This window comes from Lycorma delicatula, chromosome 2, assembly GCF_047948215.1.
Source record: "Lycorma delicatula isolate Av1 chromosome 2, ASM4794821v1, whole genome shotgun sequence".
NCBI lineage: Eukaryota > Metazoa > Arthropoda > Insecta > Hemiptera > Fulgoridae > Lycorma > Lycorma delicatula.
Genome location: NC_134456.1, coordinates 69,085,113 through 69,102,009, shown reverse-complemented (window position 1 = coordinate 69,102,009; position 16,897 = coordinate 69,085,113). Strand labels below are relative to the sequence as shown.

At 28.8% G+C, this 16,897-nt stretch overlaps 1 protein-coding gene across 13 annotated transcripts in view; it reads right to left on the bottom strand.

The window, feature by feature from the left end:
• Positions 1 to 16,897, bottom strand: part of nrm (neuromusculin) — a 797,795-nt gene that overhangs the window by 392,489 nt on the left and 388,409 nt on the right. For all 13 annotated transcript variants that reach the window (XR_012755069.1, XM_075355520.1, XM_075355516.1 and 10 more), the window contains exon 6: positions 7,407 to 7,571. Coding sequence is in view for 12 of the 13 variants with exons in the window: in XM_075355520.1 (XP_075211635.1) it covers positions 7,407 to 7,571 (165 nt within the window). In the remaining variant the exon portion in view is untranslated. The remainder of the gene's footprint in view (positions 1 to 7,406; positions 7,572 to 16,897) is intronic.

The following is a 16,897-nucleotide window of genomic DNA, read 5'->3' as shown; positions in this document are numbered from 1 at the left end:
CGCCCCGGTATTTAATGTTTTTTTTTTGTTTTTTTATAGCTATTGTTATAAAAAATAGATCTTGCACCAAAAAATAGATCGTGTTGAGGTAAAGGTATTTGCCAAGTTTTATTGTTATACTATTGAGTAGTTATTTAAAAGATACTACTGTATATCTATTTTTATACTAACTATGAAGAATATAAATTTATCGCCATTTTGGTTAGGGTTGTCGTAGTCCAAACGTTTTTACGTTAAACTTTTGTTTTTCAATGTCCTTTTCAAATGATATTTTATAACAATGCTATTTCTATTTAAAACTTTTGAGTTGCCCTTCCCCCAAGGAGGCTCTCAGCGCTTGGGGTTTGGTGGTCTCATACAGAAAAATGGACTTTAATAGAGCTTTTTAATACTTATACTCGTATTTTATGTATTTAATAAATTTTTTTGGATTACTACTTTATATATTTTATTTAGTATTTAGTACTTTCGCAGAGGTTGCTAAAGTATAGCGAGGTTATTATACGATCTCATTTATTGATGTAAAATATAAACTACGTATTTAACAACTGTAGATAAATCTCTGATTTTGGTATTATAATTTGAATATGTATTTTAAATATAAATTTTAATAATTTATATTAAATGTGTTATTCTCAAATCCGATAAATAGCAAAAAAATAAAAATAATATCCTTAGAAAATATACATAGTAAAAAAGCAGCAAACAAAATTTAATGAATAAGTAACATTTTTTTTTTTAAATGTTACATTATGATTAAAATGTAAATGTGAAATGGAACATGATGATTAAGATTACGAAAATAATACCATTAATTTAAATTAGTCAAAAATTTATTCAAATTATAGTACGAAAAAGAATAGTTTCATAATTTAGCATCAGATTTCAACAGCAATCGTTATTGCTATTGATGAATAGATATTGACGTTGCAACGATAGTTCATTTTATATCGGTTACTGCGTTGATAAACATATAATAATTTTTGATTTAATTGTATATAAAAATTAGTCGTAAATATTAAATTTTACAGTATAAAAATAGAATTTAATAAAGTTTAAAAGATACGGTTTAGTAAATATTAAAACAATAAATTTTATTTTCAAATAAAGAACTTATTCTGATAGAACCAAATTTTTATATCTCGATAGATATGTTTGATGAAACAAACAGAACGGAAAGGAACACTGTTATTTTAACATTATTTAGAACCGTAAAACAGATGTAATTTTATCAGGGAAACTGCGAGGAAGAGCAATTAGAAATTTGTAAAGACAAATTAAAAATACAGGTTAAGTATAACTCGTATATTGTGTTAGCAATATATAAAAAACAAACCGGATATATTAACAAGTCACAATTTATTTAAAGACGAACTAAATAAAAATAAATGAAATATTCATATACTGAAAGTGATTTATATTTATTTAATATTAATTTGTTTTGCGTTAAAATTAAGGTTATAACAATAGAAATATTATTTGTCAGCAAATATAACTAATCGATAAGTTAACAAAACCAAACTGGAACATCATGAACAAGAGAAACAGAATTGATAACCAAGTATATCAAGAAAATAGTTCCTGATGCAAAACAATTTTGGTGACAGAAATTTCTGTAAAAGATAGTTAAAAACTTCTTCACCAGGAGTTTTATCGATCTGGACAATCGACATGTAAGCGATTTTGTTACTTCGTTAAGTTAAAAGTGACATGTAGAAAAGGCCATTTTAACTGTATTCTTCTTTACGATAATTGATAGATTAAAAAATAATAAAATATTGTAACTTAACTATAACTCGTAACTGTAATGTAACTCGTGAATCAGAAGAAATCTTTATTATCAGAAACATACAAGTAAAAGAAAAATACATTTTACCCTTATTGATAGTCTGAATCAAATGTCTAAAATTTCAATAAGCTAAAAGCAAACATCTTTATACTTCAACATTTGAAATGAGGCTGAAAAGAATAATCGGTTAAAGGAATATTTATAACCTGTTTAAGAGTAATTTGAATAGGATTTTATACAACTGCTACCTGTTCTGTTTGCCCTTACATCGGTTGTTCCGAGAGTTTTCGGAATGAGTATACACCAGGACGAGATGTTCTCTATTCAGTTCAGGAACGCAGTTTCATAGACAAGGGCAATTACAGGATAACGTTATTAGAAAATTCCACTCAAATGCCATCAGCTTGCTTACAGACGTGGGTCTTACACTTATTGCTTAACCATGCGATTTTACAAAATTCATATCATAGAAAATTTACCGACTAACACTACTAAATATCATAGTAACTAAATTTCGTAACATATAACGAAGTTTCTAAAAAAAATTAATAAATAAAGCCAAAAACATAAGTAAATAAATAAATTTTTGATGAAAGTAACAGTAAAATTATTATTTTTTTAAAAACAAGACCTAGTAAATAATGCGCACAATGTAAGTGACCTATTTGAATGAAAATAAAATATCTGAGAGTTAACAAACATTTTTGAAAAAAAAAATTTTGACTAATGAAGTTTGTAAAAAGATGTCGCAAAACATACTCCATTTAATAAAAAAAAAGAGGAACATATTTTATTAATTTAGGTGAAATAAAATTAGCAAATACATATTTTAAGCTCCAAAAGAGAGATATATAAATTTTTTAGTAGTAGAATGATTTAGAATAGCCACCTGTAAAAAAATTATTAGTAAGAAATAGGAAGAATAAAAAATTATTGACTAAACAAAACAAAAATTTTTTTTTCACTTTTTCTAAAATATTTCAACTGTTCATGAGCTGTATAAATAAAAACGATAAATACATAGAGAGATGTACATTTATTTCTCTACATAGGCTACACATTTTTGTTTTAAAAATACATTGGGAAATGAGTAAATAATTACAAATTAATGATACGAAAATATTTGTATAAAAAACATTTATTTTTTTAATTTAATTTATACATCGATGGTAAAAAGTTGCAATATTACCATTAATAATACTATTATTACATAATAGTATGTAATCTTTTATATTTTATTTAATTTTAATTTTAACCCGGGATAAATATCAAATCAGTTTTCAAGGAGGTGAAAAGAAACTGATGATTACACCATAGAAGACTTAATTTGAGATCAGAGTTAGACAGAACTAAAAACTTTCACCTAATGTAATAGATATAGATGATACCAGAGAATTTTAATTTATTCGAAGAAATTTGTTCAAAAGTTATGTTACGTTGTTATATTAGTAAAAAGAGATTCACATAAACTAGAAAGAGTAATCATACGTAAAATAAAAGCTGATAATTATGACAATAACTGTTCTAGTTATCTTAACACATCATGCGTCTTATCGTGTAAAAAGGTAATGTGATAAATGATCAGGTTGACATTCCGGTTCAACTAATTTGAAATTGGAGAGATTGGTAAAAATTGTAGAGGAAGACAAAGTTATGCTCACCAAGAGGTGAAACCAGATAAAAATCTTTTTACTTCTTGTACGAAGTAAAGGAAGTATTGTGATTGCGAAAAATTTCGGTTTTCTTCAACGGAAATATCCATTTTGACCATCCCTGAATCCATCGACTGAACCAAAAGTGTCTAAAAAAGCCCAGAATCCAATTTTTTTTTGATTTTGGACTTTTTCTTAACTGCACTAATAATCCCTCATCGAGAGATTTTCTACGCTACATCATAAGTGGTACTTATTTTCATTGGTTTCAGAGTTATAGCCAAATAACATTTTAATTAATGAAATATTTTGATCTTACAAGGAAAAGGACACATCGGTTCGAGTTAGACTTCATCTCCTTTTTTTTTAACTTTTTTTTAAAATCAAATATGTTGATTTATTAATAAATGATTAACCTTTGATTGTAAAAAGATTTTTATAATAAATAATAATAATATAATAATTCAATAACAATAAAAAAAAAATATGAAAAAATATGAGAAGTTATTAATGAAATAAACATTGTGTACTTTACATTTAAAAAAAAAAGTTTATATGTAATTTAATAGGCGTTCAAAGAAGCCATGTAGTGCCCTATCAGAGTTTTTTACATAAATGTATATACATAGCGGATGATTAAAAAAGAACTTTACAGCTTTAAAAGGATATAATAATTCATTTAGAGAACACCCAACATTCACTTTGGTTCGATGTGGCTTCCGTTTGTAATGTGACATATATTCCACCTTAAGTTGATTTCATTGCAGACTGCTGGCAAGATCAGAATGCAAAATTGGTACCTAAACCCGATATTTAATGAAACCCTACAAGAAATAATCTAGCGAAGTCAAATATGAAGAGCGAGGTGACCCTTCACGGGTGGGGGGGGGGGTCCTTCTGGGGGTGGTTGGACCTTCACGACCAACCTAGAAATCGAGTATCAAGAAAATCTCGGTTTTCTTGGCGATAGTGATCGCCAGGAAAACTAATCAACAAGACGGGGTAACACCTAGTGAGGTGGTACCCCGTCTTGTTGATAGTAATGGCGTCCATCTTAGTCATCATCATTCAGTCACTAACTGAAGAATTAGTAATTAGAAAATTTACGGTTGCCTCCTCGAAGAAGAACGGGCTGTACAGTTTTCAGTCGTCATCTGAAATATGTTGAACCATGGTTAGTGGAATTCACGTCGAATTAATTTTTTTGGATTACTTGCGAAGCTTTTTTTAGAATTGTTCCATAGCAGCTTCAGGGACGCATGGGCGTCCTGATGATTTTCTATGTTTAATAGAACAACGTGTCTCAACGAAGATTTGGCACCAAGAGTAAATTCTATGCCTACTAGGCTCCCTACCGTACTCTACGAAAATTACGTTGAACTGCAGTGCAGACTATAATAAATCGTGAACCAAAACAGCGAGCACGTTTGCACCAGTAAATGTATACATTTTTAACAACACTGGTAACAGCGCTGATGGCCGAATTCGGTATTAATGAGTTACGCGAGTCAAAACTTGATGTGATTTGCTATGAAATGAGACCTTAACCGAATTTCTAAGTTATCTTAAATTTTTATATGCTTTTAAAACTGTGAAGTCTTTTTTGAATCACCCGGTTGAATAGATTAATGGTGACTGGATCTCTCTGGTTTACTCAGGCTTATGGTGGTAGTAATAGAGATTTAAAATCACTCTTGTAGCTGCTACAAATATATATTTAGTTAAAATAACTTTTTAACAAAGCACAATAGAAAAAAAAAAATTTTTTTTACTCGAATACTTGTATGTAATCCGAATATAAAGTGCGATTAAATGTAATGACATTAAGAATTTTAAATACATTAAAATTTAAATTTCCCTAAAGAAATTATAAGAAATAGAAAGAGGAATATTAAACCTACTTTACTATGGAAGAGAAAAAAATTTGCATTTTTAAACAACTAGTCTATCTTGATAAAGTTGATTTTTAACAGTAAAAAAAAAAAATTCCCTCTAATTTCTACGTATAATATTCTGTTAGATAAAAACGAATGTTAAATAAAAACCAAGATTACAAATACGTACGTTTTGACTCAGGTTACGAATGAATGTTAATGTTGCACGGTTTTCATATATTAATAAATTCTAATTTAAATTAAACAAACGAATAGCTAACAATTTAACGAGTAAATCGCATAATAAATTCATATAAAATTTCTACTGACTGGATTTTCTTTTTTTTAAGCAAAATCGATATAATAAATTGAGCTTCATAAACAGGAAGTAAGAAGCGTTATAAAAATATATTTTACGAAACAAATCGATATGTTATAAACTGCTAACAGAACAGCTGCAAGTTAACAGGTTTTTTCCTTTCTTTTTTCTTTTTTTAACGTTCTTTCATCGTTTCATAAAGAATAACTTCATTTCTATTCAAAGGGACGGCGTGAAACCAATCGATGTGTTATAAATTGTCAACTCGGTTAAGTACAAGCGACAGTTATAAACATATTCTTTGAATTCAATAAGCTTAAATCACAAGAAAAATAAATAATTATTCATTTAATTTATGAAATAAGAAAGCCAGCACAAAAAAGTTATAAATTTAGTAAGATTAAATAAATGGGTTTCAAAGTAAAGCATTCTTGTGATGTAGATGCTACAGCACTATTTCTGCTTATGATGTGCTAATTGAAAGGCTTACAAAAAACGAATGGTACAGTCAGTCGATGATTGTTTATGATAATTAGGTCTTACTAGTTATTGTATAATAACTCACCAAGTTGGTCTAGTGGTGAACGTGTCTTTCCGATTTGGCCGATTTGGTAGTCGAAAGTTCCAGCGTTCAAGTCCTAGTAAAGGTAATTAGTTAATTTTATACGGATTTGCATACTAAATCGTGGATACCGGTGTTCGTCGGTGGTTGGATTTCAATTAACCACACATCTCGGGAACGGTGGAACTGAGACTGTACAAGACTACACTTCATTTACACTTATAAATATAATCCTCATTCATCCTCTGAAGTAATACCTGAACGGTAATTCCCGGAGGTTAAACAGGAAAAAGAAAAAAGTAATTGTGTACTATCGACTGCCAGAAAGAACTATTGCGATAAATAAAATCCACGTCATGTAAGATCGATTTAATGTCATACTGATACGTTATTTTTTCATAATAAAATCATAACAAATTTTGATGATTAATGGACTAAACTGGAAATTAATAATGATTTGAGTTGATGATTTATAAACGGTAACCCTATTATTTCATAATAGTAATAACAATACAAGTTATATTTATTGGGAAGATTTTAAAACTATCCAGTAATTGTCAACATTAAAAAAAAAAAGAATAAATCAAATTACTGTATACATAAATCAATAATTAATACCTGGTGGTTCTGAAAATAACTATAAATATTGCGTAATAAATAATTTAAAAAGCTTATTAATAATAGGTAATTACAAGTTATGAAATAGTACTGAAAGATATCACGAGTAAAAATACATAATGGCCGATTTCTAATGAGTAAATATCGAGACTAATGTCGTTCGATGTGCATAAAACTACCTGGTCTACTATCTGAATTTGCCATTTAGTAAATACATTTACTAGACATATTCATGTACTGAAGTTGTGTGGATTGATAATTATGTAGAAAGGTCAATAAATAGAATGATGTATTGGTACTTATTTTATTAAATAAACATCTTAAATATTTTTAATGATTTCTATTTTAATTACAAATAACACTTATTTATAAAAAATAGTTTTGAGGTAGTGCAATTGATAAAGAAGTACATATCCCGTGTTAAAATGATACGGCTCAAAAAAGATAAACTATTGAGCCATTAAAGCGCGATTAAATTACAATTAAATCAACCGGTTTTCAAATTTTCTTACTGGTAAGGATTTAGAAGTAATTATTTAAAATATGCCAGTGAAGAAACATTTATTTTGAAAGTAAATAAAATTTCACTTACCATTTACGTCAATCTCAACCCAAGATAAAATTGGGGAAGAAAGTAAGGCGTCGTTATGTGCTCGGCATTCGTATTTTGCTCCAAGGTCACCTCGGCTCACACGTACCGTTATGGTGCTTACACCAGTTCCGATACCATTTGGTCCACTTTGAGCGTTGTAAGTGCCTAAAAAAAAATTAAGCAAGATTTTATGAGCCTATTTTATTTACAATACAGTATTAAAAAAAAATAATTGTTTTATGAAAAACTCACTTAAATATTTAAAATACTGCCTAACTCTTTACTTCAAATTAGTAACTAGACAACGCTACTAGACCAAGAAAAAACATTACTATTTAGATTCTATTTCTACGAATGAGCTTCTCCATTTTAGAACCATCAGTAAAAATGTTCATATATCCCTTATAGTTACTGATGATTGTCAAAATTCCTGACGGATAATCACTGCAATAATAACAATAATAATTATTATTATTACTGGAAATCTAAGTAATGATAAATAAGTTGAAAGATTACCATAAAATACCTAAAGGAACGAGAAACGAATTGCTGAAAGAAATACATATTCACCAATCCACGATTTAAAAATCTAGAAGTTAACTTAGAATATTAAAACATAGTATTTTTGTTACCCCGTTTATAATCATTATGAGCCTGTTACATTGAATAATTTTCAGTTTATCCACCTTACAGAGAAATACGTGAAAATACTAAAGTTTTACAATAAATAGTCTTTAACAAACACGATTATTGTAAAGTTTAAAAAATTGTTTAACAAAAAAAAGCTGCTTAGCTATCAAAGTTTTTATAAAAAGCTAGTTATTAGAAAAAATATTCATCTACTGTCTCAAACACCAACATAAATAACATTTTAGTATTTTGTAATGTTAAAATAGGTTTATTTCTGTCAGTGTAACGCTTGAAATCATCTTTTTATTATTTCAAAAATTCTAGAGAAGAATTTAGTGTAAGTTATAGGAATAATGGTGAGTGGTAGGTCTTTAACATAGAAGGAGCTTTCGAGTAGCCGCATCATGAATTGGCGTAACTAAGCAACGGACAGTACAGTGGTAGACCGCGAGGCGATAAAACCTTCAGACTGGAAGATCTCACGACCAACTCTTCCCTCTTAAATATTATTTATATCCCTTTCATGGAGTTCTCAGGAATACAAATGTATCAAAAGATATAAAACACTGGCTTAAAGAAAATTATTCTAAAGTGATTTCCCCTTTTTTTTCAAAAAAAAAAAAAATAAGCTACTTAATTTCTTAAGATGTTTAAAAAAGAATGATAAAAGTCAAATAAATAGATAAAACTTTAATTTAAAATATAGTTTTACATGAAAATACAAAATTAGATCAATTAAACTGACAAATTCAATTAAAAATAACTGTATTTATCAGTTTTTAAATTACACTTAAAATTGTATATAAAGTGTTTTAAAATAAAACTATACAATTATAATCAAACCAAAGAAAATTTAATCAGAAATATTAATGTGACAATTGGATTTTTGACGTGACAACGTCTTATAAATCGATGAACGCCGGCAGTACGCACGAAAAAATTGGTTTGTGTGGAACTACGTTTCGCACGAGATTTGAGCGTGACAACGTCTTGCAAAGACCGACAATGTAAATCGACCCCAAAGAGCTGAAGGCATACTAGACGATTATCAATAAACTTCGTCATAAACAGAACCTTATAGCAAACTTAAGGAGTTCGATAAAATACACAATAGCAAAATCATAAATTTATAATTTTTATTTACAAAAAAAAATGTTCATTTATTATGTTTTTTAATCAAAGATATTATTATTTCTAAAACTAACGCTGACAGATTTGAAATTAAACTATTAAAAAGAATGATTTAAAAAAACAGATGGTAATTGTAAAAAAACAGACAGATCTCTAAAACTAACGCTAACAGACGTCGCCCGCCAGGGCGACGTCTAGGAATGGGATATTAGGTGTCCAAAACTGATTACCTCTTGAGTAAAAATGTTTTTTTTTGAATGAAGAGAATTGATCAAGGAAAAGCGAAAATTAGTGAATCCACAGTATTTTCAGTATCGATTTGTATCGAGAATAGTTGTTTTAAGATCTGCTACGATATTGAATGAATAAATTACGGTAGTAAAATTTATTAATTTATTTTGCAATTATTATTACTGTTGTTATTTATTGTTTATAAATTTTTAAGAAAAACTTTTATGATTTTTGACAGGCAGTATGTTCAACCATGGAAATATGTTCTTTCTTTTTTCTCTTATTTGCTGGTGTTGCTTCTTCTCACTTATTGTTTATAAACATTAAAGAAAAAACATGATTTTTTGACGGGCAGTATGTTCGATAATGAAAGCATGTTCTCAGCTTCCATCCTAAGAGGAACGCATACACAGACAGATACACATACAAGTGCCTTTAGTAGGGTAGGACTTATGCAATTTTAAGTAAAACTCAGTTATTTATTTTTTTTATATTGCCCATTGTCCTTATGACAATGAAATTTTTAAAGAAAGTTAATAAATAATTAAAAAAGAATCGCGGGCGCTTCGCTCCCGCTATATTCGTCGACCTTTGAATGTAATGTCACAAAAAAAAAACTTGTTATCCTTATGAAGTAAACACATGTTTTTTGAAAAACTGGCGTTGGGCTAGATGAAAATACCAATTAATTAAATTCATCCATGATTTGGATGTTTTAAAAAATTACTTGTTTAAACAAACAAATTGAATCGAAGCGATTGTTTAATTAGCTAATGAAACACGTTAATATTCCATTTTTTCATTTCATTTAATAACAATAATAATTAATATTAATAATTTTTGCAAATTTAAATTGAATGATTTGTTCAAAAATAATTATGAACAATTTGTTATAGAAATAAACTTTAATCAAATCAATGTTGATAAAGTGTCAATTTAAAACGATGAAATTGAAATCATAAATCAAATTCATGAAATTGCAGTTTTTGAAAAGCCCGCCAAAACCTGCTTGACATGATCGTATATTCCATTGCACGACGGTTCAGCTCAGCTCAGCTCGGCTCAGGCGGAACGGGACAATTTTTCGTGCGTGCTGCTGGCGTTCATCGAGTTATAAGACGTTGTCACGTCAAAATATCATGTAATAATTAAGATTAATTAATTCATCATTACTTCCATCATTACAGTGCATAGCAACTTTCCGAACTTACTGTATAAAGAATTTTTAAATATAAAATTCAAGATATTAAGATATTTTTAGAGTAAATTTTTTGTATAAAATCTGTAATTTTTTTAATTCTAAGTTATCTTAAAATGAATGCTTTTAAATTTCCGTCAGTTAGGACGCAATTTAACGTCAAATTGCGTACTTATATATTTGGTTAGGTTTTTATAAATATTAGTTAAAATTACAATAAGATAAATAATATTAAATAAGTAAATTTTATACGGGTTTTCATAAAAAAAATATTTTTTTTTGTACAATCTTCTCTTTTTATCTTATATAAAATCGTAATGATAAATGTTTATTTTTAAGATGGACACACACACACACACACACACACACACACACACACACACACACACACACACACACACACCAAGTGACTTTGAGGGAGTGATATGTGAAAACGGAGGGATATGAATATCTCCCTTTCTTTTGATTCAGTGCAAATGACAAAATGGTGAACTGAGTTGGTTAAATCTTCACCTGGTGTATGTTAGACTTGGAATTAAATTTTATATAAATCAACTACTTAAAGGAAATCTTAGAAAAGGTTTTCCTACTCGGCAGTATTCGGAGGATACCGGTTATATGCTAGCTAATAACAAAGTAGTGTAATCTATTCCTTAAGTATCTTTTTTTAATTAAAATGGTATATGGATTACGCTAAGTTATGAATATTGTTGTATTTGACCTTTTGGTCAATGAAATCACTTATCCACTAAAACTCTCATGTGGCTAAATCTTATATCCGCTGTCGGTATTAAATTAAACGCATTTAAAAGATATATAAATAAAATGACGTATGTTCAGAAATAAAATTAAAAAAAATAATAGGTTAGATGAATGAAAAAAAATTAAACCATTATTATTTAACGTACAACAAAATAATCATTTTATGTCAAAAACATACGTTGTTATGCGGTACTCAACATAACTCTCCATTCCGAACTGATAACTCTACTGACAATTCGGTAGTTGACATCAAAATCAGACTGACAGGAGCAGTGCAAATTATTATTATATTGAATTTTCTTTGTTTCCGATGTAATGAAATCCTCTTAATGAAAATCTCTTTATTACAAATACGTACAAGCGGGCAGTCTATGTATTTGTATGTATGCGTTTGTGTTACTTCGCAACAACCAACATTTAAAATTTATTAGTTATACGTATATTAATTAATGAGTAACTACGATAGCAAACGACCATAAAATTTAACTACAGCGTCGTATGTTTCCGATCTATTTGAGCTATTGCCTGACTGAACCCGCCCATCAAAGAATTATGTTTTTATTGTATACTGGAAAATAATTAGAAAGGCAGAGAAAACAAAGAAGTGGTACTGATTTACCGAAAGGAACTAATCTAGTAAAAGGACATAAAACTATGAACAAAACCAAAAAAGGTCGTGTAATGCAAAAATTTCCCGTATTTTTTTGCAATTTATTTTCTTACAAAAAAGTAAGAATTCTTAATTACCAAAAATTAATTAAGTATGAATTATGTACGTACGTAAGTAGCAAAAAGTTAAGTACGGTAAGTAGACAGATCATACAAGGAAAAGTAGAAAAACATAATGGAGTTTTAAAAAACCCCAACATGGAACTGAAACCATAAAACCAAATCACGTAGAAAATCCTTACGAAAAAAGGATAAGTGCGAATCAAAAATAATTTTACTGAAAATAATAACACTAAAGAAAGAAGTAAAACATCAAAGAAAAAATAAAACACCAACTTTTGCTTTTGTTTAAAGATTAATTCACTAAATAAGCTGAAAAGGTTGTGCGTAGGAATATGAAATGTAATTTTTGTTGCGTATGAAAAATATCGAGCTTGACCGGGTTTTGAACCCGGGACCTCCGGATGATAGGCTGAGACGATACCAACTTCATATAATATGAAAACAATTATCCGGGAATGTAGAATTTCTCCATTTTAAGCAATAAAAACAGTATAATAAACTGAAGTGCGCAAAGCTGTAATAGTGGTAATAATAATAATTAATCTTAAAGCTTACAAGATTTAAATAATTTGTTCGGCCGCAAAATCATCCATCATCACCGTTTCTAATCTAAATTTTCGTCGAAAATTTGGATAACAAGCACAATAAAAAATGTGAGGAACCATTAATACTTTCCCCCCCAGGTGTCCCTGCCATGGAGTCCCCGTCTGATCATTGGTGGTAAGATGCCGGAGCCTCCCACCCCTCCCGGACGGGGCTGTCCATCACAGGAACACATCTCCGCCGACAGTGTTGTTGATCAACGCCGACATTGCTGCAAACTCTTCAGGACCTGAATACTTCTCAGCACCAATGCAAAACCAAAAGCCTCACACATGATCATGACATGCTTCCGGTCCATGGCCGTCCTTCCCGCAGCCCACACACGTCCTTGGATTACTACACCGAGCCCGAAGGTGCCCCGCACCTCCGCAGTTGCAATATAAACCAGTCCGAACTCCCTGGCTGTTGGAAGATGTGTTAACTTGGTGAAAATAAACGCAACCGAATCCCAGTTTCTTTACGGTTTAAAATCTCCGAATTTTTTTTGACATACACCTAAGGTCTAGTTACTTCAAAACAAATACAAAGAATATAGAAAAAACAAAACCACATTTTAAATCGACATAAACACAATTACAATTTTAAAATTTGACAGGAGAGATAACAACTTTACAAACATGTTCCGATTATTTTAATCTAATAAAAGATTATAATCGACTTATTTACAAACTGATTAAATAAATGGGGTTTATTATTCCAAAAGGACTGTCAGAGCTAATTAGCAGCATATCAATTAGCGGTATTACATTAAAAATAGTTATTAATGGCGTCCATATTAAAAATATTAGGAAAAAATCTTTCAGAATGTAGTCGAATGGCTGGCTGATTTGACGTCGTACTTGATCGTTTAAAACGTTTAATTTTTAAAAACTTAATTCATTATAAATTTCAAACTGTTCAAATATGCTGAGATCGTTACTACTTTACGTAATTACTTTACCAGATAAACTCAAATTTAGACTTAATCTGTACTAAATTTGATAAAAACAACAAATTAATCGAAAAAACTATATTTCAAAAGCTATTTAATTTTTTTAAGGTGGAAGCCATTAAAATCAGATTCGGCTAATTAACTTCAAAAGATCCTTTGAAAAAACAATTTCCTGTAATTAATTTATAATTGAACGATTTATAATATTAGCAATTTAAAGTGTTAATACGTCTCATCACACTGTAAAGCAAATTGTTCGTATTATATGTTGTTCCGTAATGAAAGTTGACAACTAATATTCCCATTATGATAAAATTTAACGTTTTCCGCCTTTCAATTTATTTTATTTGTTTGGGTTTTTTAATTATTTGTCATAAATACGTTTATAACCTAATGAAAATGTGTTTCCGATCTTCATTGGGTAATTTGACTATTAATGTTAAAATCATCACTAGATTATAAACGTAAATTTGTATCTCAAATAATATGATTTAATAAGTTTATTAAATACGGGCCATATTACGTTTGTAGTCTTTTAATTATTTTGAATAGTAAAATTTAATACATCAAAAATAAAATTACATTAATTGGTATTTTTACGATAATTTAAACTCACGAAGAAGTAATTGAAATAATGATAAAAAGAACAAACTTCTGTAGATGGTTTTTAAAAGAAGTGCACTGCAATGATGAAAAATCCCACAAAGTATTATTTCATTATACTTCTGAAGCTTTTAGTTCATGTCAGAAAAGATACTTTCGTTTTCTTTGACTAAAAATCTACTGGTCTTCAAGTACTGAGTACAATAGCTTCTTTCTTTTAATGAACGCAGTCTTTTTTCCCTGAGGGGGCCTCTTGCCTTTTGTCCGACCGCGGGACCAGCTAAAGACATCGTTAGTCTCTAACATGACAGCTGTAAACTCGTCTCCCGCGCCATCTTCTCGCTCACTCCTCTCTATATTCCCTTCCCTTCTTCTCATTCTTTTTCACTCTACTGTCGTCCAACTCTGTTATCCAACAATATAATATTTTATTTTTGCTTAAACTACATTATAGCTGCCACAACTTTACTAGAAAAGCTGATACATGGTTTTTATAAAAACATATCGACATAAAAATTGAACAAACTAATATCCTACTTTTCTTAACGAAATGTTTTATTTAGTTAACCAGTTTTATGATAATTTTGATACATGCATATTTATATATATATATATATATATATATATATATATATATATATATATATATATATATATATTTATTTATTCATTTATTTGTATCATCTGTATACATGGTACAAATAAAAGCAGATCTAAGAAAGTAGACCTTGAAAAGTAGAGTAATGTTTCAAAAAAGTGAATAATTCTGAATGTATACGATGAATGTGAAATATTTTATACCTAGAATTTTAGTTTAAATAAGTACTTGGGATATCTTAATAACGACAGAATATACGTCTTACTACTGCAAATTATTACTTAATCTGATAAGCTTATAATTATTGTAGTTGAGCCATGAAAAAATAACTGGATTGCACCGAAGAAGATACTAAGAGCGGATATATTCAGGTATTTTAAAATCAGCCCTAACAGTATTATCTTCTTGAATTATTTGCGCGAGAGATGGGCCTTCTTGAGTACAACATATCTTAATCTGAGGCACACTTTAAAAAAATATTTATATTTTGTCGAGAGAAAAGTATTTTGATTATTTGTATTTCTCCGTGGTGGTATGGTACCTTTTACAGGGTTCCAGGTTCGAGTAAGGCATGACAATTTCCCACATTTCAAAATTCATTATCATCCGCCATAGTAATTATTATTGGACGTCAGCCTCTTATTACTGTTATAATTAAATGAATAATCAATCATAGAGACTCGTAACTAATTTAATTACCATATACAATTTTTCCTGATGGAATTTTTTTTATATATTATATATGTCAGTATATAATGTAATCCTTTTTTAACTCCCCATCCTCATTTTTCTCGATATTGAACATTTTTCTTCATTATTTTAGTAATCTCCTTTTTCTCTGTAACTATTGGTATTCCAAATATTTAATTTTTTTTTTCTGCTTATCTTTCTATTTGGTCATTAATGATGCTCTACTCTTGACAGAAGTACGCAACAGTGAGAATTTTACTCAAAAAAAGATGAGTTACGCTAATCTATGTCGTAAATGTTTGGTTTATTATGATTGAGGCTGTAATACTAATTCAATAGGATAAAGCAAGGCAGTACAAAAAACACTTATGAAAAGTAAAAAAAAAAAAATCAATATGAATTTCGTTAATTATTTATGAAAATAAGGAAATATATTTGAATTAAATTTAAGAGGGCGTGGAAAATAGACAGTACGAGGGAAAAGACTGGAAAGTAGGGTCAAGAAAAAACCGTTGATTTTTTTTTTAATGGATAAAAGCCTCTTATGGAGTAATTACCTATTCAAAAGTATATAGTTACAAGCCACCCTAAAAACCCCTTAAGAACATCCTTTCTAACCCTGAATCTCATTTTACCAATTTTTAAAGTAGCCACCCCGAAAATTTATACTTAAAATAAAAACCCTGAACAAGTAAAACTAATAAATTCTGTTAAACGTTTAAAGGGGGAAGTTTTTAGATAACATCCCTTTCTTAAGTATTACAATTTTCTTTTCCCTTTTTACGACCCTCTTAACAATGTAACAAAATTACGTTTAATATACACAACATACATTATACATTAAACACAAAACTGGAGGTTTATTGTTTTATTACTTTGCATAAAACAATATCCCGATTTATGGAACGTAAACAACCCTCTTTATATTCATAATTGAATTATTATTACGTTTTTATAAAACAAACATGTTATGAATGTTATTCATTAACAAAAAAACTATTATTGTTGAAAGAATATCCAGCATAAAAATACAACCACATTTACATAAACATACATTTTTCCTGGATTACCCTTAAATAATTTAATAATTTAGTTTATGTATTACATTTTTGTTAAAAAAATATTTTGATTGAATACAGAAAAATACTGACATTAATATATCTGAAAATAGCTGGTAGAAAAAGGTTACTGAAAAAATTGATAGGGTATAATATTAAGATATTATATAAAATATTGTTTAATGAATTAGTAAAAATAACGAAGAAAAAACCCATATGGAAAATTAATGGAAATCCAGACAGAGTATTTAATAACATTTAATAAGTGTCATACAAGTTTAACAGCCAGAATCAATGCTAGTGAATAATAAATAATAACTACTG